Raw genomic sequence first — 22776 nt, 5'->3', positions numbered from 1 at the left:
AAAGGAGGTCCCTATTTAGCAAAACATTCAACATTATATTTATTATTAATCATAAAAAAGGAGGTCCCTATTTAGCAAAATAACAGTTATTAAAACGAAAGTGTTCTTAATATTTATGTTTTCTAGTTTGAGTGGAGTATTTGGTGTATTTGATAGTTAGTTGCATCTGAATTAGAGTATCCTTATACTCCCTATTTTATTTTATATATTTTGCTGTTCAAAAAAGATGTATCTTTGTTCACCATGGAGATTGGGAAGGTACATAGGAAATAAGAACAGGGTTTTGTTTCCGTCCTAAGAAAACAATTGAAACAAAAATGCACACATGAGAATGTTAGTTTAATCTTATTCAGTATCAGCAAGCAATTAAGAATGTCCTATGAAAGCAATATCTTTCCATTCAAATTTGAGTATGTGGATATGGAAATTTAGCTATTGATCCAAGCAAATCACAAACAGCATGGTTGCATTTGGGTCCGTCAAACTGCATCAGATGAATTTGCCAAAGAGAAAATCCAACAAAATATGCCAAGAAATTAACTCAAACTATATTAAACCAGGAAAACAAATTAATAAAAATGATACACCAGATAAATCTAGAAGCTACTTTTTTTCTTAGTACAACACAACAAAATTACTATACATACATAGTAGTTCTAAAGAGGCAAGGTACGGTGAGAATAAAAATACATAGTTCCTGCCTTCATGTTAGAATTCCAATAGCTTCTATTTAATGTCTCCTAGGACCATTGAATCCCTAAACAACCAAATGACAGTTTCATTTGTTACTTAAGATTCCATGTACTGGGAAGGTGGAGGGCTTGTTTTGGTCTTCTCATGAGCTGCAAAATGGTTCAATATCAAACATTTTGTATGTCACTGGAGCACTGATAAGCAATAATTATTTAAGCGTAAAAAACTTACAAAAATATTTCACAGTAAACAGAAATTTACAACAAGCTAGATCCAATTGAACAGCGTGCATGATAAATTGGTGCTTTGAACAAGAGAGTTGCCAATATTTCAGTACAGCAAGATGAAAAAGAACAAGGGTGACGTACCACTAAGCCCACGGATCTCCACTTCTCTCCATTCTTGTACGAGAGCACAGCAGCAACACATCAAATGAGAGAGAAAATCATCAACAAAACCACCCTACCATACAAAGTAACTGTGAGTAACATGAAATATTTAAAGAGATCAGCAAATGTAAGCAGGCACATAAGCCCAAATCTTATTGTGTAACAATTTTATTGTGTTGTAGGCCCTACCCCTACAAGTAGAGACTGTTTCCGGGATTTGAACTTGTGACCTCCAATCTAGGTCACAAGGCAACCTTAGTGTTTACGTTATTTTTTATAACTTGCCTTCAAAATCATACAAGTAGATTCTATTTTAAAATAGTAATTATAAGAGTTGGTAAAGTTGTACAAAAAGGATTAATAATACTGAACAATAGCTAAGAACTGCTAGCCAGCTGCTATCTCACAAAAATAGTTGTGCTTATGGTATATAACCCTCAAAGTAAAATCAATACTTTACACAGCACCACAAAAAAATGGTACCGGAGAAGGCTTTATATGTTCTTATCTGCATCTTTAACGAAGCAAGCTATATATAAATCCACAAACACGAGGGGTAAAGAAGTGATGAGAAGAGATATTTATGCAGAGAGAAGGAAGGAAGCATCACCGTGATGTTCAACATCTTCCGAAGCTTTCTCCTTATACAGCAAGTATAGCAACAACATGATAAAATTAAAGAATATGCCATCAATTCATTACATGCTTCTGCTGAGGCTGAACAAACAAAAAACTGAAATCATAACCGCAGAACCTCAATAATGTGTAAATGTTCGAAATAAACCAGAATGAAGGTATGCATAACTCATAAGTTATATAAATAATCTTAATTACAGAAAATCATTATTGGTATATTTCTTCAAGATTCCACTGCAGTGTTCAAAACATATAAAAGTGCAGATAAAATGACTACTAAATATCCAGCTATGCTGAAATTGCCGATGATACCAGGATTTCATAATGCCAGCTTCCCACAAAAGTCACAGTAACCCAGAAAGGTATTTAAATATTTAACTAAGGTACAAAATCTAAACTGAACCCAAATTGTATAATGTTAAAATAGACACCAACTTGATTCACTAAATTTTAGCTTTGTTTGCTAGAAACATTACTCAAATGTAGATTTGTCACTTTAGTGCTAACACATACAAGATAGCTAACTTACACATGGGCCTGTTTTTTGCAACCGTAGCAATCTTTGAAAATGTTCCACAAGGATAGAAGAATGTCTTCAGACCTGCAGATCAAATGTTATATTATTAAGAATGAAAAGTATAGAGGTATAGGATAGAACCTATTTTTAGCTGAAGTATTAAAAACGTGTTTTTCTGCTGTTCAGGGAGCTTCTTATCTTTGTTTCTACTAAAACTTTACCTTATCAAAACATAAGGGGGTTTTATGCTCAGTGGGACTACACCTGACAATTATCCATGCGTGATTCAACATGCAAGGTAAAAGCATCTAGTCTAATTCAAGATTCACAGAAAAAAAAAGGTGTCCAATAACATAAATTTTCCTATTCCTGATTCAAAATCATTCATTTTATTCCAGGCACATACCATGCAAGCCATATCTATCCTATTTCCTAATTTTCTTTTTAACTCTCATCCAATTAGGTGCCGAATAGCATCACATGCAAACCACGAAGACAGAAAAGAAGAAAGTCAAATTTGGTGAAGATACTATTCTAAAATATCAAGCAGGAGAGAACATACAAAGAGAAGGTTCTGAACAACAAGCAAGCAAATCAGTGTGCCACTCTGCCTGCTGATATGAACCTCCGGTTGACATCAGATCCTTTTGGGAAACGGAAAATCTGTTCGAGGCCATGCATATGAGCACCGAACACAGTCAATGAGTTCATTGCCAAAATAGTAAGACAGATTAATTTATTAAAAATAACTAGCATTATGGATTGCATGCCAATATAATAAAGGAAAGGAAGAAGCAAGAAATTTATAGTTAAAACTAAGGATAATCGTAGGGAAATATTCTGATTTTTGCTTAACTTGTTATCCTCAGTGAACCTAAAACATGTTAAGTTGTGGAAGAGGGAAATGGAACTACCTTGATGTCGAAACAGTACTATCAGTTTTTGCATAGTATTTTTCATCTGATGAAAGACCCTTGTCATCATTGGCATTAGAGTAACTGTATTTCTCTTTCTTATGACTTTTTTCAGGTGAACAGTTGTCTGGAAGAGAATACTCTGCTACTTTTGTGACATCTAATAAACGTTGAATCACTTCACATTGATTCATATCCAAATTTGCTTGTGACCTTTGTAGCTCTAGGTTAAGTTTTTCCTTCTCTTTTTTAATAGCTTCAGTGAAAGAACAGTTTGGATACGAACAGGAGAGAGTTTTCTTCAGCACTGCAGCATCATCCTTGTCAGGATCAGGTTTTAAAATAACCGTATGCGCCTGTTGGTCCTCATCGTCTAATGTGTATTCACGTTGATCCTTTTCAATAACTTCAAGTCTCTCCTGAATGATTCAGAGTAGCAATTGATTATCAACCACATTTAAGCAAAATTTACAATGGCAGTGCTACCATTACAGTGACAATATAACACAGGTCAAATTCCTTACAAATTTAGGGAAATATGCAAAAATCCAGAAACAATGTGCTGCAAATTGTGCAACACCCTCACAAACATGAGGAAAAGGAACAGGGATTTGATTAATTGCTCGATTGAGTACAACTTTGACTACCGCTTATTTGTATAGTATTGCTAATTTAAAAAGGTAAAAGTAAAATCAAAAGCCAACTCTATCTAAACGACCAAAAAGATGCACCTAAAACATATGAACCGTGCTAATCCTGACTAATGAGTTGAATCCTAATTTACACTATGTGCTTCCTTATCCTGAAAATAGTACAACAAGGCATCAAGTACACAGTTGTTCATGTGTGAAGAAAAAGGGACAGGACTCATTTCTACATATTAACGTCTCCAAGTGTGAATCTTAATACTTTTGACTTTCAAAAAGAATATTCCGACAAATGTTATCTAAACAAGCATAGTAACTAATTTTTCAAACTCAGACACAAATGAATGCTTTTGTGAAGACATTTCAAACTAACTTTCCATCCATTTAAGGATCAAACTAAACCACTTCATGTAATTTAACAGAATTGGAATATTATATGCAACATGCAAAGAAGTGGAATAAAATGCTGGCACGATAAATCAGATGTTTACTAGATTCTAAAAAGTTTCAAAGAATCACTCCCCAAATGAGTAAAATACCACAAACTTTACCTTTAATTTTTATATTTAAATTTTATAGTGTATCAACATTGGAAAAAATACCATTCACAGCAAAGAGATATCAGATAAACAAATACCCTGACTCGAGCATTATCCACAAGAGTAATGAGAGGAACAAGACGTAAGTATCGATCAATTTCATTCTGAGCCTTCCTGAATTGATAAACAATGTTCCATCCCATAGCCAGCAAATAAAGGTAGCTCCTGTCTTGACAACTATTAACCAATATATAAGACCTTCTAAGAGCATCTTCAAGCTGCTCCAAAGGCTCCCTAGTTTCTGGGTACCTCTTCAGCTCCGAGATCTTGAGCTGCTCCAACAAGTTCCCAATTAACTTCAAATGCTGTGCAAATTGCCTGCAGTTTTTCTTATGCATCCTTGCAGTGGTTGCAGCTTTCGCAATCATAGCAATCAACTTCACAGCATCTACCCCAGTCAATTGCGCCACATTTGCAAAATCTCCCATGTTTTCCCAAGATGCCATTCTCTCAGAAAATCAACCTAAAATCAAATTATATCATCTCAAAACATCAGTTTCTAAAATTACACTTATAATCACTAATTTCATCATAAAACATCACAATCAACAACAATTACAAAAACATTGCCTCTTCCCCAACAAAAAAAAACATGCATGAATATTATTTATACTTTGTAATAAAATAGAGTTCATTTTACCTCTGAAAATCAACCTAAAATCAAACTATATCATCTCACAACATCAGTTTCTAAAATTGCATTTATAATCCATAATTTCATCATTTATCACCAACAATTACAGAAACAGTGCATCTTCCCTAAAAAAAACATGCATGAAAATCATTTATACTTTGTAATAAAATAGAGTTTATTTTACCTTTTATAGTGCAATAGATTGCTCCACTCGATCGTAGACGAAATGAAGCAGAGAAAATCTTAAGAATCGATTATTTCAAACTGGATCAAACATTCCTCTCAAAAATCTTTTCCAGAAATAGCATTATCCTTCAAGATCTTGAACACTGCTAAGCATTGCAAAAATCAAAAAGTGAATAAAAAAATTCAACCTAAAAAAAAGAAAGAAAAAAATAGTGAACCGAAAAAATCTTGACACTGAAGAAATTAAAAAGAAAAATAAAAATCACTGAATCAGCTTGAAATCCATGACTAAACAGTCTAAACAACACAAAATTCGAACATTCTATTCATTTTTATATTAATAATTACGTATAAAACAAAAGAAGAAAAATACATTAACTGAATACAGAGCTTGATTTTTGATGAAACGTTTTTTTACAGAAATAAAGTAGGGAAATAATTCATCACCGGTTACACAAAATGCAGATGAATTTAGTTTTGTATAGCTTGTGATTTTAAGTAGTGTTAGTTAGTTGTACGAAATTGACGAAAGAAACGAAAAAGTTACGAGAAAAGAGCATAGAATTCAGGTGATGGCAGGCATTGCTTTGCGGGAAGGAGCACTTCGTTATAGAGAAAACACTCTTTGTTTTTTTATTTACTCTCTCTCTCTCTCTCTTCTTCTTATCGTTCAGTGTTTCGGTTCGGTGCTGTTCTGTACAGTGCCGTGCTTGGCCGCTTGTGTTATTCAGTTATAAATACGTAATTGCCCTTCTTTTGCTCGTTTTATTACGATATTACCATCTTTGAGTTCACGGGACTGTATATTACTTAACGGCGTGATACGGACAGGTAGATAGATGGTTGACTCTTTTTACTTTCAGAACAGAAGCTGTTCAGTATAAGTACATTTACAAATGTTTCTATAACACTGTGCCAGCTGGCAATTTATTTATATAGACCAATGTGACTATAAACCCGACTTTACCAAGATCCAAATTTCAATTTAGAGAGAACAAGGCGAGTATGGTTATTTTTAATATTGAAAATTAGGGTTGTATTTCATTATTTCAAGGAAATTATAGAAAGACCATAAAATAAAGATAATAGACTATTAATTTTATTAAATTGCATTTGTTAGTATTAATGTATTTATTGTTATCATAAATATAGAATAAAATATAATCATTTGAGAATGATGTGTATGGTATAAATTAGATGGTAACGTTAACAAAAAAGTCAACAATATTACATTGAAAAATAACACTCATTTTTGTAAAATTTTATTTTATAAATGTTGTTAGTTTTATGTATTTACTACTATTTCTTATAAAATTAATAATATTTTTGTTTTTATATATAAATTACGTTGATTAAATTATAAGTATTAAAAAAATATTAGTTATGATATTAAATTTATTGATAATTTATGTTGTTGTACACCTTTATCCTTTATGAAAAATAATGAGTATATATTTTTATTTATTTTAGATTATATTAAAAATTGTAACAAAATTATGATATATTAATAAAACAAAAATTAATTAATTAATTAAAACAATTACAAATTTTAAATTGACCAATTATTGGTTATTTTGCTATGCAAAATGTTCTAAAACCACAACTAAAAAAATGGAGTAATATCATCATTTTATTTATTTAAATTATAATTATTTTTTTATTTATCTAAAATGTAAAAGTTTGTGTGGAATAAAAAATATTAACGTATGTAGTACTATTTTTGGAAGCATTTACAAAGAGAATTAGAAATATCAAATTTTATGTAGTTGTTAATTTTATATTGAAAATTGTAAGATATTAAATATTTTTTAACAATATATACTTTATTTTAAAATAATTGAGTCATTTGATAATTTTACACATATTAAGAAAAAATTTATAAATAAAAGAGATAGTTTTATTTTTATCAAATTATTTTTATCAAATTATTTTTATTAAGTATTAGTGCATTGTCAATATCATAAATATACAATAAAAAATAAATTTGATCATAGTTTTGATCAATCTATTTTAACTGAATCACGAAAATAGTCTCTCTATTTTATTTTTTATAAATTTTGGTCTCAAACAGAATTTTAATCTAAAATTTAATAAAAAATATTACAAATACAAATATTTTAAGTAAAAATATTAAAAATAAATAAATCATAAATAGACCATAATTTTCTTAAAATCTATATATAATAAAAATATTCTCTTACGTACATAGAACTATAGAGAGTATATTATATAAAAAGAAATAGAGTACTTTAAACGAAATTCAAATATGTAGATTTAGAAAGAAAAGAAAATCTGATTTGGGAATCTAGAGATTCGAAAGAAAAGAGATAGATTGGTGATGATCGAGAAATATAAAGGCAAGTTAGTTGGAAGTTACCCATATAAGGAAGGGGTTAAAGTGAAAGAAAAAGAAAAAGAAAAAGGAGGTACTACCAACCAACCAACGAAAATAACCAGCATAGAGCGGAAAAAGGTGAAAAAGGCCAATAGCGTCATTTAAGGAGGAATAAATTTAATTATAGTAATTATGGCAAAGAGGTGTTTGTTCGGCTAAACAGTAGGCAATTAAGAAGAGTTAATGAATATGTTGGATATTCTGCGTGTTGGAATAGTGAACATCCATTCTTGATCTGTGTCTACTGCGACGTGATATAAAGGTTGCACATGTTAACACTGCCACGTGCCCCTCATCCTCTTTCTTTCTCTTGTTTCTTGTGTTCTCGTCTTGTCTTTCCTCCTCACAAATCTCAATATCCTACTCTACACTCTCTCTATCCATGGTTTATGGTTCATGTGAATATCGCCATTGATGGATATACTCTTGGTCCCCCATCCTCGTTTTTTCCTTTATTTTTATCATCAATAATGCACCTAGCTTCCTCAAAAAAATCAACATTTAATCTTTGTACATTATTTTATATTTAGAGAAAAACGTTCACAAATGTTTTTTAAATATTTTTTAATAATTTAAATATTAAAAAATTTATTATTTTTTTAGAAAAATGTTATCTGCAATTTGAGATGATTGTGAGTTATCTGCAATTTGAGAGATCGAAAATAATTATTGAATTTTAGTTTAAAACAAATTTATTTTTGTCAACAATTATTTATCATCACCAAATAATTCTTGATTTCAAATGTAAATAATAAAGCGGTCCGATTTCATCACCGTTCACCGTTATTAAATTTCAAATGTTAAAGAAATTAACATTTTAAGAGTTTATGTGTGTTCCTTCCTTAACAAAATTATGTGTGTCAATTATATCTTAAAATTACACATTTCAATGCTAAAAATCGTTGACATCATGTATATGGCTGAATGGAATTTACATCGTAGTAACTGTTTTGAATTAATGGAGGAAATTCAAGTCACTGGGAAGGGTTGAGAAAAGGGAACGTACAAATAGAGAGAGTGTATTGCAAAAAATAAAGACAGACAAATATGGACAATTTAAAACTCAATAATTATAAATTAAATTAAATAAATAACAATAAATGGATAACCGGTAACCAAGTTGAGGTTTAAAAATGGGATAATAATTGAGAGAGTGTAAAGAGTATGCTACATAAAGTATGTATATTTCTAACGAGAAAATCATTTTATTAAATTATTTATATCAATTATTTATAGATCTTTTATTGTTATCAATACAAAACAAAATAATATTTTAAGAGTCGTGTATATAATAATTTTTTAATAATAATATGAGAACAAATAATTAAAGTGCATTAAAATTTATAACTGATATTTATTTTAAGATTTTATTTTATTAAAATTATATTCATAATAAAATAAATAAATACATTTATTAATTTGACCTTAATTATGATTATCATCTCCTTACACTATTAAGAAATCAATATAAGAATATTTTTTAGTACTTGAATATAAGACCCCATAGAGTTGAGCAAGCTGTTTAGTTTTTTCAATTTTATTTTTTTGTTTTTTATTTCTCAACAAATATTAGTATGATCCAACTAACAATATAATGGAACTACTTTAATAGAATTTAAGTAAGAATAGAAACTACTTTTATAAGTTTTAAATAAATAAAAATTAATTTAAAAATAATTAAAATTAAAGTGTCTCGTCAATACAAACAATATTCTCAAAATCTAAAGATCAATAGACAAGTCTAATTAAAAAAAAATGTTTGATAGAACAAGAATTATGTTAAAATATTCATAAAGTCGGATATTAGTTTTAGAGATGTTTAAATATTCACAAGTCAATTTAATGGTTTATTCTTCTTAGAAAGATACATCATTAAAGTGAAAAGTTGTAAAATTCGACGATTTATAGTATTATAGTAGAATTAGGGAGGAGAATAGATTAAACCGTCGTCAGGGGCATGTAACTCGACTTACTTATGGTTTAGTCTAGCATGATCTATTTAATAAAAAAGTTATATTCATATTATTTTTGAAACCTATTTATTTAAATAATTAGACTCGAATTTATAAAAAAACTATTATACATGACAGGTCGGCCTTTGTATATTTTATTATTTATTAATATTATTTATTAATATTATTTATTATTGTTATTATTATTATTTATTAATAATATATTTTTTTATTTTAAAATATATCAATTATGCAATCACTCAGTAGTAATTCCATATTCGGTAGTCATTTTATATTCGGCAGTCGTTCCATATTCGATAGTCGTTCCATATTCTATAGTTGTTCAATTATACAATCACTCAATAGTCGTTTCATATTTGTTTCAGGAAAAAATATATTATTTAAAACAAAAAAATTATGCTTTAGGATTTAAAGAGTGTTTGTTTCAGGTTTTTTAAAAATTATTTTGTGTTTAATATATATAAATATGTATATTGGTATGTAGAAAACATCATGTAAATTGGTATGAATATAACATGTAACTTGATATGTTTATAGGGACTAATTATTGATTCATTTTTTTTTTTCTAATTAAGAAGGTTGTTGCAATGCATTATTATTATTTTATTATATTTGATTATAATTTTATTAGTTCTCTTTTTTATAAAGACACAGTTTAGCCTATTTGATGTAAAATATAACATTTAAATATTTTCATGTGAATAAGACTTTTAAGTAGATGTTCAAGTCAGACCAGACTTTTAAAAATATTATATCGAAAAGAAAAAAAAACCTATGATACACCGTAAATTATACTTAAGCCTAAAAAATTAATTGTAGATGAGACTCAAACATTTTAAAGTGTGACATATTCTCACTCCTAAATAAAATCCATAAATAATAACTAAAAAGTGATTTATATTGCATTTGACCCTCGCATAATCTTTTCTTCTTCGTGCTATCGTTGCTCAGCCTAAATTTTGTTTCAATATTTTTTTTTCTTTTTAAAATCATATTTTAATTTTTGCAATTAAATTAATTGTAGATAAAACTCAGACCTTTTAAAGTCGGACATATTCTCACTCTTAAATAAGATAAATAAAATAATAACTGAAAAGTAATTTATATTACATTTGACCTTTGCATAATCTTTTCTTCTCCACGTTATTGTTGCTCAGCTTAAATTTTGTTTCAATATTTATTTTTCTTCTTAAAATCATATTTTAACTTCTGCAATTAAATTAATGTACTTAATTTTTACTAATTAATAACTACAATTATTAGTTTTTTTATTCAGCAGTGGAACTCATTAATCCTAATTGTAGGCATGATACACCTATGCGATTAGAATTTAGAACAATATATTATGGGGCGATATATTATTTTATAAATATTTAATTAAAAAACTACAACTACACATGCACTTACTGCTATGTTTGTGCTATCCATGTGACCCACTATATCCACCTCATATTAACACACTGACGGCCCTTTATTATGCGTGTTGGTGATTTCCTGCATGGAATATACGAATGTTTTATATTAATTGGTTGGTATTTTTTAATCAATTACACAATTAACTCTTTAAGTACTCCATAACCACAATCATTTTTATATTTTTATTTTTATAATAAACCATTAGCGTAATCATTTTTTTTATAACAAACCATGACCATAATCCTTTTTTAACTAGAGACAAATTGCGACACTGCTGGAAGGCAAATAAATAACATTATTTTTATATGGTCACGGGAAAAAAGCAAGCTTGGTGGGTGCAACACTATTATATTCAACACATACTTTATATTACGCATGACCCATTTTTTTATATCAAAATTTTGAACTTACAACGTCAACGTGGTTTTCAGCATTTGAGTAATTTTCAGCATTTTTACTTTATGAATCATGAAAACATATATGAATGGGTGCAAAAACAAGACAGAACACAAAGATAACATGGACCATAGTTCATCATACATCAATTCAAATTAATATTTAAAATTCTAACAATCACAGATGTTATTTCTTACAAATATATATTAATAATTTTTATTTTTATTATTGAAATAATATTATGTTGATTAAAAAAATATATATTATATATTAAATTGACATAAATTATGTCATAAAAATAAATAATTTATAAAATATTATTTTAAATAATATTGAAAACTTTTTATGATTTTTAAATGCTCGTCTACAAGTGGAAAAAAAAGTGGTGCATAAGGAAGTCATGATTACCACTTTTTCATCTAGGCAGTATTATTTAGTTTTCATCACATTTTAGGGAAAATGAAGTGGTTTGAACTTTATGTCTTCGTCGAATTTTCATTTAGGCTACAATGTTTTTTGTCTGGATGGTATACATAGATGTGAGATTAAATCGGCTTTTAATTTGTCCTATACTTGGAAATGCCACAAATTGGGACCCTCCGGCACATTGGTTGATCATGAAAAAGACACACACCCAATGGACAAGATAATGTGTTATTTGGCTAAAAATAAATCAAACAATTGAAGAGCACATAAGCATATATATTTTGCAGCAGAATACCTCACCGTGTACGTGTGTGCAAAATGTAAAATGGCAATTTTTGGGTGTTAGTAGGAGGCACTTAATGAAATCAAATAGTAAAATCTTGAAGAAATTCTCAAAAATCCAGCAAATATGTTACTTTTTAACTTTACCATAGTTTCACATGTTTTGTAATTAAATCCCTCACCAAAGGAACCCAAAAATATTATCATTGGATTCAACCAATGGTTCAGATTTTTTTAAGGTTCTTGTAGATTTTGATGATCGAGAAACACCAATAAAAAAAACAAACTTTGCTCAAATACAGTGAAAGGGATTTCAATAAAAACTAGTAAATGGAAAGATTGAAATGGGTTTGAGATTTTGGTTTATCGTATAAATCTTCATTTTTTACAATACACTTTTTTTAAGAACTCCTTTCACAGTTAGATTAAGCAATTAATGGGTAAAACAAAATCATACAAACTCTATTAAACTTAAGTCTTAACTCTCTTTTCTACGTGTGAATGAAACAATGGTACTTTAAAAAATATAAGCAACTTTTAAAGTATATCATTGTGATCAAAAGAATATAAAATGCAAGTTAAAAATGATGTATTTTTTAAAATAATAAAAATAATGAATTTAATATTTTTATCGTTTCTGAAAATATAAAAATTGTTCTTTTTTTGAAAAAATTATTTATTTTATTAACAAATAAAATTAACACAATTTTATACCTGATAAATAGAAAATATATATAACATTCACTCAATAAAAATATTTTAGTGAAAAGAAAATATGTATTTTTAATATAAATTAATTTTATATTAACAGTAAATAATAATATTTAATTTGATCATCTCACTTCATACTTATAATTTTTATTATAAAATAATTATTCATTCAATGATTTATATTTATTTTTATAGTTTTTGTCGGTGTAAAACTATTTACATCCCATAAACCTAATTATAGTAGTAACATTCACTCAATGAAAATATCTTGATCCATCAACCGTAATTATCGTCCACCCATATATTTGGTGGACCTTCACAAAGCATGCAATCATCCATTGACAAATTGGACATCATTGCTTATTTGTAGCTGTTGTCCAATGTTATGGGTCATGGCCATTTATAATTAACCCATGAGATGGTATAGGACCAACCATAGTGTAGGAGAAAGAAATTAAACTTTTTAGACATAATTGAAAATCATTTTCTTTTCATTATTGTCTTCTATCACGTCTTATATCTAGAGCAATCAATGGCCGTGTTGGACGAACTTATGCATGCATAAAATTTGGGAACAAATCCAGTAACAAAAATAAAGGTCTGCACCATACCAGTTGAAATAAATTTCATTATAAATTAAAAGTGTCATAAAAATGTTGTACTATTATAACAAATTTATAAAGTTAAATATGTGTTTTAATTTTTATAAAATTTCAATATTTTAATTAAAAAATTAACTTTTAATTAAAAAGATATGGACAGCCCTTGGTTAAGAGGTAGTTTTCGAAAAATGGTTAAGGTGGTTGAGAGTCGTCGAAAGAAAAGAGTTCGTGAATGAGTAAAATTTAAATAAATAAAGAGAAAATAATGTATGTATATATATTTGGTATTTGCACATATAAAAAATATTTTAAAGGAATTATTAAATCCTAAATCAACTTAAAAATATCAATAATGTTAAATTATAGGTTATGGTCAGGATTTAAACTAAATTCTTATAATTATTTTAAAGGAACAAAACAAAACACATTTAAAAGGAGAAGAGGGTAATAATGTAAAAGGCTTGGTGGCGATAATAATTCTCTAATGCTTTTTAAAGTTTTTTTTTCCTTTTTTTTTTTCCAAATGCAATAGATCTTTATTTGCAGTGGTTCTATTTGCACCCCCATTTATCCAATGCACCCTCCTTCATATATCAATGGTCATCTTCAACCTCATTTTCGTTTCTCTCTTCTCACCAGGCCGTCCTTGAGAATTCTAAGTGATTTGTGTGAGGTTTGAATTTGGTTTTATTTTTTCTATACATGTTTTTATTCTTTTTATAAGTCATACGATAATTATTATTTTGATTATGATTGATTTGATATTAATATTTCATTATGTTTTATACATATTAATCAATTTATCTTGAATTTTATAATTAAATGTATATAATGATTCTTGCGATCAACATACTTTTGTATGATAGATCTCATTCAATAATTATTTCAATAAAAGAATTTTTTTAAAATGAAAATAGGAATCGACAATTGTTAGTGACGAGATTGTTATAAAAAATAATATGATTTTTTTTTGTTCTTCACAAACTTGAAGAACTAAAGAGTAGCAAGAATAGGAGAATTGATAAAGACAACATTTTTATTTTCGAGAGTACTAATTTTAGTATAAGATTAAGAAAAGCCTAATCATTTTTTTTACCTATTCAACAATAAGGGCATAAAAAATTATAAATATAGAATTTTGAACCTAGAATTTAAGAAGAAAAAATATTTATCACAACCATAACTTTGATATTTTTTATTATATAATTTTTTATACTATATTTTTTTAATATATAATTTTTTGTATTATAATTTTTTTAAATATCCTTAAAAATTTAAGATTAATATATAACGTGTAATAATTAAGAAGCACCATCCATTATGTGCTCAAATTGAAGGATGAAAAAAGTAGGTGTTTAATAGAAAAAGGGGACTATAAACATTCTCTTTTCACATTTTTTCGCATATTCTACTTAATAAATTATATTACAATAAAATAACTTAATATTGTTAAATAGTAATGATATAAAAATATTAATGAGACTCAACTGATAAAAAATTTGAGGTATTGAATATAGAGGAATCAAATACTTATAAAATATTAATTATAAAAATTATAATTAAATGATGTATAATTGTGTGATCAATTTGTCAATGGACTCAAATAAGAAACCATCATCACTGTGGTTGCACTAAAGAGTATAAAAATAGCTCTCAATATTCTCCCCCTCTAATTTCCGCAATTGAAGTTTCCTAGCTCAATCCATAATTATATAGTACACATTATGTATGAGGGAGATGCATTAGAAAAAATGGTGGTGTAAATAGTAACCCCTAACTAGGACTCTAAACCCATTGTAGGTGACAAAAATATAAATTATTTTGTACCAAGGGAAGAACCAAAACCCACCCTCTTGGGTATAAACATATCAACAAACTCACAATAAAATTATTAGAGAATCTTAATTTGAGGAGTTTGGGAGTAAGGCCTAAAATATCACCAAACTTCATCATTTCAGAGGATTCTAGATCAAGATCAAACTCAGATTAGTCTCCAAAATGTTGTGTGGATCTAAAAGCACATACAACAGTGATGATGGACTTAAAATATGAAAAATCAAATTAATCTATTAAGAAGGTGTGTTAGCAAAAGGGGTGTTTAAATAGCAGCCTTCTTATTAGGCCCCTCCCCCGAGAGGCCAAGACACTGATGTTTTGTGTTCTTTTCCTTAAACTTGCAACTTCCCTCTTTATGTTGGTATCTTGGTGTGAATTTTGACCCAAATGTTACTCCCAATTCTTTGCTATGCTATTTCTTTAGTGTTAGAAAAACAAAAGGATAAGAACAGAAAACTGAAGTTCAATAAAAGGGACCACAAAAACTATATTACTCATCAATAAAATATAAATAAAAATTATATTTAAAAAGTTGATGTATCTCATCTTAATTTTTAATTAGATATCTCGATTTTTTATATATTATTACTTTTTATATTTCAATTCAGATTAAATATTATTCAATAAAAAATTAATTTTGACAAAAAAACCCACACACATTACTAAACTCAATTGATTGAAAATCTCCGTTTATTTATATTTCAGTTAAATTCCATATAACTGAAAAATACATATGATCTATTTATATATTTCCAAAAATCTATTAATATAACTTGAAACAAACACACTCGTCACATTAAATACCACCAAACTCATAAATTGAAGATACAAATATACAAGTCTTATACATTATTACAAATCGCCAATTATTATCAATATAAGAAAGACCATGAAGTAAGTCAATTCCTATAACTCTAGTATTACATGCTTTATTAGGTATATACCATTTTGATAGCATGGGCCTACTTCAAACTGTCACTAATAAAAAAAATTAAAAGATATGAGCATTGGTGAACAAGAAGCCAAAATTGTAGAAAACAGAACCAAATAGAGTATAAGTCAAGACTGAGAGTGAAAATGCTCTAGAAGAAATCCTTAATTTTATCATCAATGACCATAGAACAAAGCACATTATAAGCCTCTTGTGTAGGATGGTAACTGTCCCAGAATACATAGCTTGAAGGATTTGAACATGTGTCTGAGCTGTAATGGTTACATAGTACGCTTACTTCTATGTTTCCTGTTCCACAACATCCTCTGTCTGATACTTCAAAACCTAAACCATGCACAAAATATCATGAAAAAGTTATTCACATATTAGAAAATACACTCTACATTTCTAAAAATAATGGAGAAGTTCATTATTATTTAATTTTGAGTGTACAATAAAGCCACACGTTTCTAGAATTGATAATATAGTTAGACCTTTATATATATTTGAATCTCCTACAACAGTTGTACAGTACATCAGTTGTGGAGATTTTTTGATCACCACAACTGCTACACATTGTAGGAGACCTCAATATTATATAGTTTCAAGTGTACAACAAAGACATACGAGTTTAGATCGATATAATTATACGTTTATATGTGTTAGAATCTTCTAAAGCAGTTGAACAATGCAACATCAATCTATTTGATTTCTATTATTGTTGCACTGTGCAACTACTGTAGAGGATTCAAGTCTCTTTTATAAGTTCTGATGAATATGATGTATAATTGACTTTCTAATAATATGTAAATATATTGAGTTATATATAAAAGACAATAATGTTTTTTTTTTTTTTTTTTTTTTTTTTTATAATGACAATGATTGTGTTTGATTACCATATTTAGTAGGGTTTTGAGTTATATCCATTAATGGATTATAAATATCGAGGTAGACAAGCTTAGCCTCTAGAAATTGATGTTGAAAGGCTTCAATTTGAGATACTAGTTTGGAGTTGAAGAGTGTTGCTGCTTGGTTTTCCAAATCTGAACATCCTCTTTGAATGCCTCCTCTAATTGTTCTCTGTGAGGGCACACACCCTATATTTGGCATGCCAATTACTCCAATCCTTCTACCTCCTAAACCATAAAGTTCCTGCATTCAATTTATTTTTATATTTTCAGGCAATAACTAATTACAACACTAAAAGAAGAAAATAAAGTTATAAAATACAACATTCTAATTCAAAATTCTAAACCAGTCAAATATTATAAATTTGTCTACGCGAGTGACTCCGAATATGTGAGTGACTCCGAAGACGATTGAGATGAACAATTGTATATAGTATTTTTTTTTAAAGATTATTTTCTTACTTATGTACGTTATGAAACTAAAAATGTTTTTTATAAATATAATATTTAACAAAAAAAAATATATAAAAAAGTATCTTTTTGTAATTCACTACATTACATATCAAAATAGAATAGGAAGTAAATATATAACATCAAGAAAAATTGACTAGAAAGAGGATATTTACTTAATGGGATTTGGGAAAATGTTAAAGCTACATTGATTAACTTCAAAATGTACAAAGAATAGTGCACATATGATATGCTTTTGTTTGTTTAATAGAACATACCTGCAAGAAATTTGAGGCATATGAAGCCAATAAATCTGTGTATGATGGAATATCATACTCTGCACTCCTAAATGGTGATTGAGCATAAGTATTTGCAATGTCATCACTTCCTATGCACACTATGTATACACTCTTTGTTATTATCATTTCCATTCTCTTTTCTCCAACTGCTTTCTTTATCTTATTTTTGTATTCTTTGAACATGTTCAACTGCTCTGATAATGATATCACAGACTAATAACAATAGAAAGTAAATTGTAGTTAGTTTGGACGTACGCTAAAGTATGCATCCAATTAAGGATCAAATTCAAGATGATATTCTTTAGATAAACCGCTTAATTAAATAAAATAAAGTTTTTAAACCCAAGATCAACCCAACATGTCCCGAGGCCTAAAGCAAATGTTATAGTGAGACCTCTTTAAATAAAAAAGAAATAACACAAGGCTTATAAAAAATAAAAAATAATCAGGTCTTGTTCCATCAAAACTCGAACATGGATCAAGATAGATATGACACTCTTATCTTGAACAATTGAACATGTTGGACATTTATAACTAATCTATCGTATCATATTATATATTTATAATTAAATTTTTTTAGCCTTTGTTTATATCAAAATTTTGAGGCCTAAAGTTCTTGCTTTGGTTGTTTGGCCCTTGGGTCAGGCTTGTATAAGCCATAAACCTTTTTCATACATAATAACCCGAAGAGCTTATAGAAATAATTAACTAAAAACAACTGATGGACACATTATAAGTTCTCTGAATTCCAAACACTCTTATAAGTGCTTATGTGTGCTTATGTGAGTATATAAATTCAAATAAATCAATTCAAACATATTTACCGCTAGTTTAGAAGTTAGAGGATCATATCCAGCGCCACCGGAGGCAAAGCTTACACCAGTTAAGAGATCTTGAAGTTGTAGATTTGGATCAAGATAAGCTGGCAAAATTTTCTTGACTCCAAATTTTGAAGCTGAAAATATGAATAATATATTTGTTAAGAAACTTAACAAGAACATGTTCATTCTGTTTTCTTTTTATGTGTATATACATTACACATGCACACATGAATAACATAATGAAACAACAAAGTAGCATTTTCTTTTACCAATGATATCTGAAGGGACTAAACCATTGCTGAACCTCCCAGTTGGTTGATTTCCTCCACCAAAGTCTCTACCATAAGGTTCAAAATTGCACTTGACAATAGTGTTGATGTAGTTGTTATTACCTGAGTCAACTACAGAGTCACCAAACACAATCAGTGCTGGGACTGTTTCATTGTTTGGTAGATTCAAAGCATCACCATAATGTAGAGAGATAATTAGTATTGTAGCAAGATAGCAAATAAGCTTTTGATTTTGAAAGAGCAACTTCATGTTTCTGTGGAATATGTCAACAAACTTGACTGCACTTTACTTAATTTTAGCTTAGTGTAATGCCTTTTATAAGCCCAAATTTTTTCAACTGGTATATATCTTTACATTTTAAGAATGACAAATAAATTATGTTTCTTTTGTGATAGTTAATGAAGCATCATACACCAACAAAAAAATAAATTTATTTCATTAATAATAAATTCATTTCTGTTTGGGTTACTATATTATGTTATGTTATATATAGAAAGATTATACTAGTGTTTAGTTTAGTGGTGATCAATATAGTTTTATTTTACATTATTTAATATGAGTTTTTTTTTCTCTCTCTCTCAACCCAATTTTCTTCAATAGTTAAAAAGACGAACTTGGGCCAATAATGAATTTATTTTTTTATCATTATTATTGAATTAATTAAGAGATATTTTTTCCAAAATAAATACAATTGACACATATTTATTCCTAAATCTGAATTTAACTCACAAAAAATATTGATATTATTATATTGGACACCGTATTTTGAATTTAAAATTAAAATTTTAAAATTATATGAGTTAATAATAATAATATTTAATATGGTAATAGACTTTGAGTTTGCTTAGTGGTGCAACTATCAACTTGGTAGATTGTTATGTACCCGTTAATTTGGTTGGTTATAAGTATTTTACGTAAAATTAAATTATTTAAAAATTAATTAAACATAAAATAATAATGTTACTTTGTAATAAGGTCGTTGGGTACTATACCAATCAACATGTTCACCAATCCATCTAACATTTTAAAAACCCAAAAGAGAAAAAAATGAGGCTAAAGCAATTTATGACAAACACATGCATTTATGACAACTCGGTGCATTTATGGCAACTCGTGCATTTATGATAACAACTTTCAAAGTAATAAGAGTACTTTTGGTAAAGCAAGAAATGAGGTTAAAGCTTATAATTTGGAAATTATAAGATAAGTTTTTTAACCGTCATTTATGAATTTATAATTTATAATATTTTTATAACTTAATTTAAATAGTTTATAAATTTATAATTTATAGTTTTACTTTTTTTTTTTAATTATATTTTTATTATTATAACTAACATTTGTAATTTTTTATAATTTATTTAGTATGATTTAAAATAAATAGTTTAAATAAATAAATTATATAATATAAAATAGCTAAAATAATTTATTTCTTATAATTAAAAATAATTTATTTATTATATATTAAATTATTTATAAATAATTAATATTTTAAATTAGATAGTTTATTTTTAATTTTAATTATAAATAAATATATCATATTGATAAATTTGAAATTAATAAAATTAAACTTTGCATACTACTTTTAAATATTTTAAACATTGATTGATAAAATTTATTTTAAGTTAACTAAACCGTTAATTTTATCAAACACTTTAATTAATTTAATAGTTACCAACTACAAACTACTCCCTTCATCCCTATTTATAAATACATTTTACTTTTGTCACACTTATTAAGAAAAGTAGAAAGTGAAGTTAACGTATATATTTCATGTGTTGATGCTTCTAAAATGACATTTGTACATAAATGTATAAAATTTGCCTTTTTGTCTATTAAAAAAAAATAATTAATAACAGATATGTTTGAGAAAATAACAACAAATATATTTAGTAAATTAAAATATAATTTATAATTAGCAATAACTTTTTTCAATGGATACTTATAATTAGAGATAGAGGAAGTATAAGCTGTTAGTTATTAATTATTGGCTAATTTTACCAAACAATAGTAATAAAAAAGAAGGAAATAAAAATAGACAAGATGGTTAGATTAGTAGAATTGCAACCTTCATTAGCCAATCTTTTTTTGCATTTCTTACTATTCTTGTAAAAACCTTAAACAAGGAATTAACTTTGGAATAGAGGGAATATTCATATGAGATTTTGGGTCTATTTGGCAAGGTAAAAAATACGAGTTTATAAGTTATAAGTGTAGTTTGTTAACAGTTATTTATGAGTTTATATTTTATAAGATTTTTTAATATATTAATTCAAATAGTTCAAAAGTTTATAATTTATTATTTTTTCTGCTAATTTTATTTTTATTATTGTAATTCAATTTTTTTTATCTTTTATATATTTTTTTAGATATATATAATTTTTTATTATAATTAAAATAAACTAGTAAATAACTTTAAATAAACAATTTTAATATTTAAAATAATTTGCTTATAAATAAACAAATAAATAAATAAAATAATTATAATAAAATAATTTATTTATTATAATTTAAAATAAATAAACTAGCTAAATAAATAAAATTGTATAAGATTAATAAATAATTTTTTGTTATAATTTTAAAATAGTTAATAATTTAAATTAAACAATTTAAAATCATTTATTTATTATAATTTGAAATAAATAAATTAGTTAAATAAATAAAAATATATATCAGATTATTAAATTTAAATTAATAAGAATATATTTTAAATTACTAATTTTAAAATATTTTAACAATTGATATAAATTTATTTTTTATTTTTCTAAGAATACTCTTTTATATTAGTTTATATTTTTAAATTAATTAAACCATTAATTTTATTAATGCTTTAATTAATTGTACAACTATAAACTATGAGTCAACTTATCAACTATCTTAAATTTAATACACAAAGTTTTCATGTTAACTTATATCTTAGAATACTAAATCCTCTCGTAAAAATACATAAAAGTCAGATAAAAAGTTTATTATTATTATTATATTTACATCTTAAGATACAAGTTGATCTTACAGCCGCCGTTACTTCCATTTAATTCATTATACATACGGTGTATACAGTTTTTGTGTCGAATCACTATTTTATTTTATTTAAGTTGATTGTTATATTATTTAATTTAAATAAATGATTTTTATATATTTAATTTTAATTTTATTTATGATTTTAATTTATTATATTTTGTTTATTGTCATCTTCACATGATGCTTTTTGTTTTTCAGGATTAGTGTAGTATTAGAGTTTAATGCAGTTGTCATGATTATTAATTATTAATATATTTTTTATTCATCAAAAACTTGTTATTCTTATCAAATTATAAATATCATAATTTAAAACTATTAGTTTATTTGATTTTTACTATATTTAAGAAAAATTATGATTAAATTATTTAATAATTTAAATGTAAAACTAAATACATTAATTTTCTTTAATTTTATTTTATTTATTTTTGAGATTAGAACAATGTAGACGAAAGCAACTTCTAACTATTTTTTTTATATGCCAACTTCTAACTAATTGTAATGGAGTACATGGTACGTGGCAAGTGCTATAATGTAGTATGTTATAAAAAGTAAAAACGCCTACCCATTAAATTTTTTTGGTGCAACGCCTACCCATTAATTATTGACATAGACAAAATAAATGGTCACACAATTCCTCTCAAATCTCGATAAATGAGAAATATATATACTGTACTAAGTGTATGATTGATATAACAATAACTAGGGAGGGAAAAGACCCAAATGTTTAAATATATGTATTTACTCCATGCAAATATACCATTATTTTATTTTAATTAATATATATTTTTTTAGATTTAATCATCGTA

General features: G+C 26.8%; 2 protein-coding genes and 1 long non-coding RNA gene across 8 annotated transcripts; 1 reads left to right on the top strand and 2 right to left on the bottom strand.

Annotated features, from left to right (window-relative positions):
• Nucleotides 1-526: 526 nt before the first annotated feature.
• Nucleotides 527-5922, bottom strand: LOC101509474 (cell number regulator 13-like). Of its 6 annotated transcripts, none has more exons than XM_004512103.4 (9): nucleotides 5763-5922; nucleotides 5214-5358; nucleotides 4434-4858; nucleotides 3150-3568; nucleotides 2798-2898; nucleotides 2248-2319; nucleotides 1693-1799; nucleotides 1062-1155; nucleotides 527-842 (listed from the first exon to the last, which is right to left on the bottom strand). In XM_004512103.4, the coding sequence occupies exons 3-9, from the start codon at nucleotides 4839-4841 to the stop codon at nucleotides 790-792; spliced, it is 1254 nt and encodes a 417-aa protein (XP_004512160.1). In that variant the 5' UTR covers nucleotides 4842-4858; nucleotides 5214-5358; nucleotides 5763-5922; the 3' UTR covers nucleotides 527-789. The 6 variants fall into 6 exon arrangements, 5 of the variants coding, with proteins under 5 accessions (XP_004512160.1, XP_004512161.1, XP_027193306.1 ...); XM_004512104.4 differs by having other exon boundaries at nucleotides 5214-5361; nucleotides 5763-5919; XM_027337505.2 differs by having other exon boundaries at nucleotides 5589-5915.
• LOC140919032 (uncharacterized) lies at nucleotides 2060-3495 on the top strand. The gene is made up of 3 exons (XR_012161615.1): nucleotides 2060-2080; nucleotides 2422-2533; nucleotides 2699-3495. It is a non-coding gene; the product is annotated as an uncharacterized lncRNA (long non-coding RNA).
• A 10103-nt stretch (nucleotides 5923-16025) lies between the features above and the next one.
• LOC101509148 (GDSL esterase/lipase EXL3-like) lies at nucleotides 16026-19295 on the bottom strand. The gene is made up of 5 exons (XM_004512099.4): nucleotides 18931-19295; nucleotides 18665-18795; nucleotides 17820-18053; nucleotides 17080-17335; nucleotides 16026-16528 (listed from the first exon to the last, which is right to left on the bottom strand). The coding sequence occupies exons 1-5, from the start codon at nucleotides 19199-19201 to the stop codon at nucleotides 16335-16337; spliced, it is 1086 nt and encodes a 361-aa protein (XP_004512156.1). The 5' UTR covers nucleotides 19202-19295; the 3' UTR covers nucleotides 16026-16334.
• Between the last annotated feature and the right edge of the window lie 3481 nt (nucleotides 19296-22776).

The sequence above is a fragment of the Cicer arietinum genome, chromosome 8 (genome assembly GCF_000331145.2).
Source record: "Cicer arietinum cultivar CDC Frontier isolate Library 1 chromosome 8, Cicar.CDCFrontier_v2.0, whole genome shotgun sequence".
NCBI classification, from domain to species: Eukaryota; Viridiplantae; Streptophyta; class Magnoliopsida; order Fabales; family Fabaceae; genus Cicer; species Cicer arietinum.
This window is presented reverse-complemented; position numbering and strand designations above follow the sequence as displayed.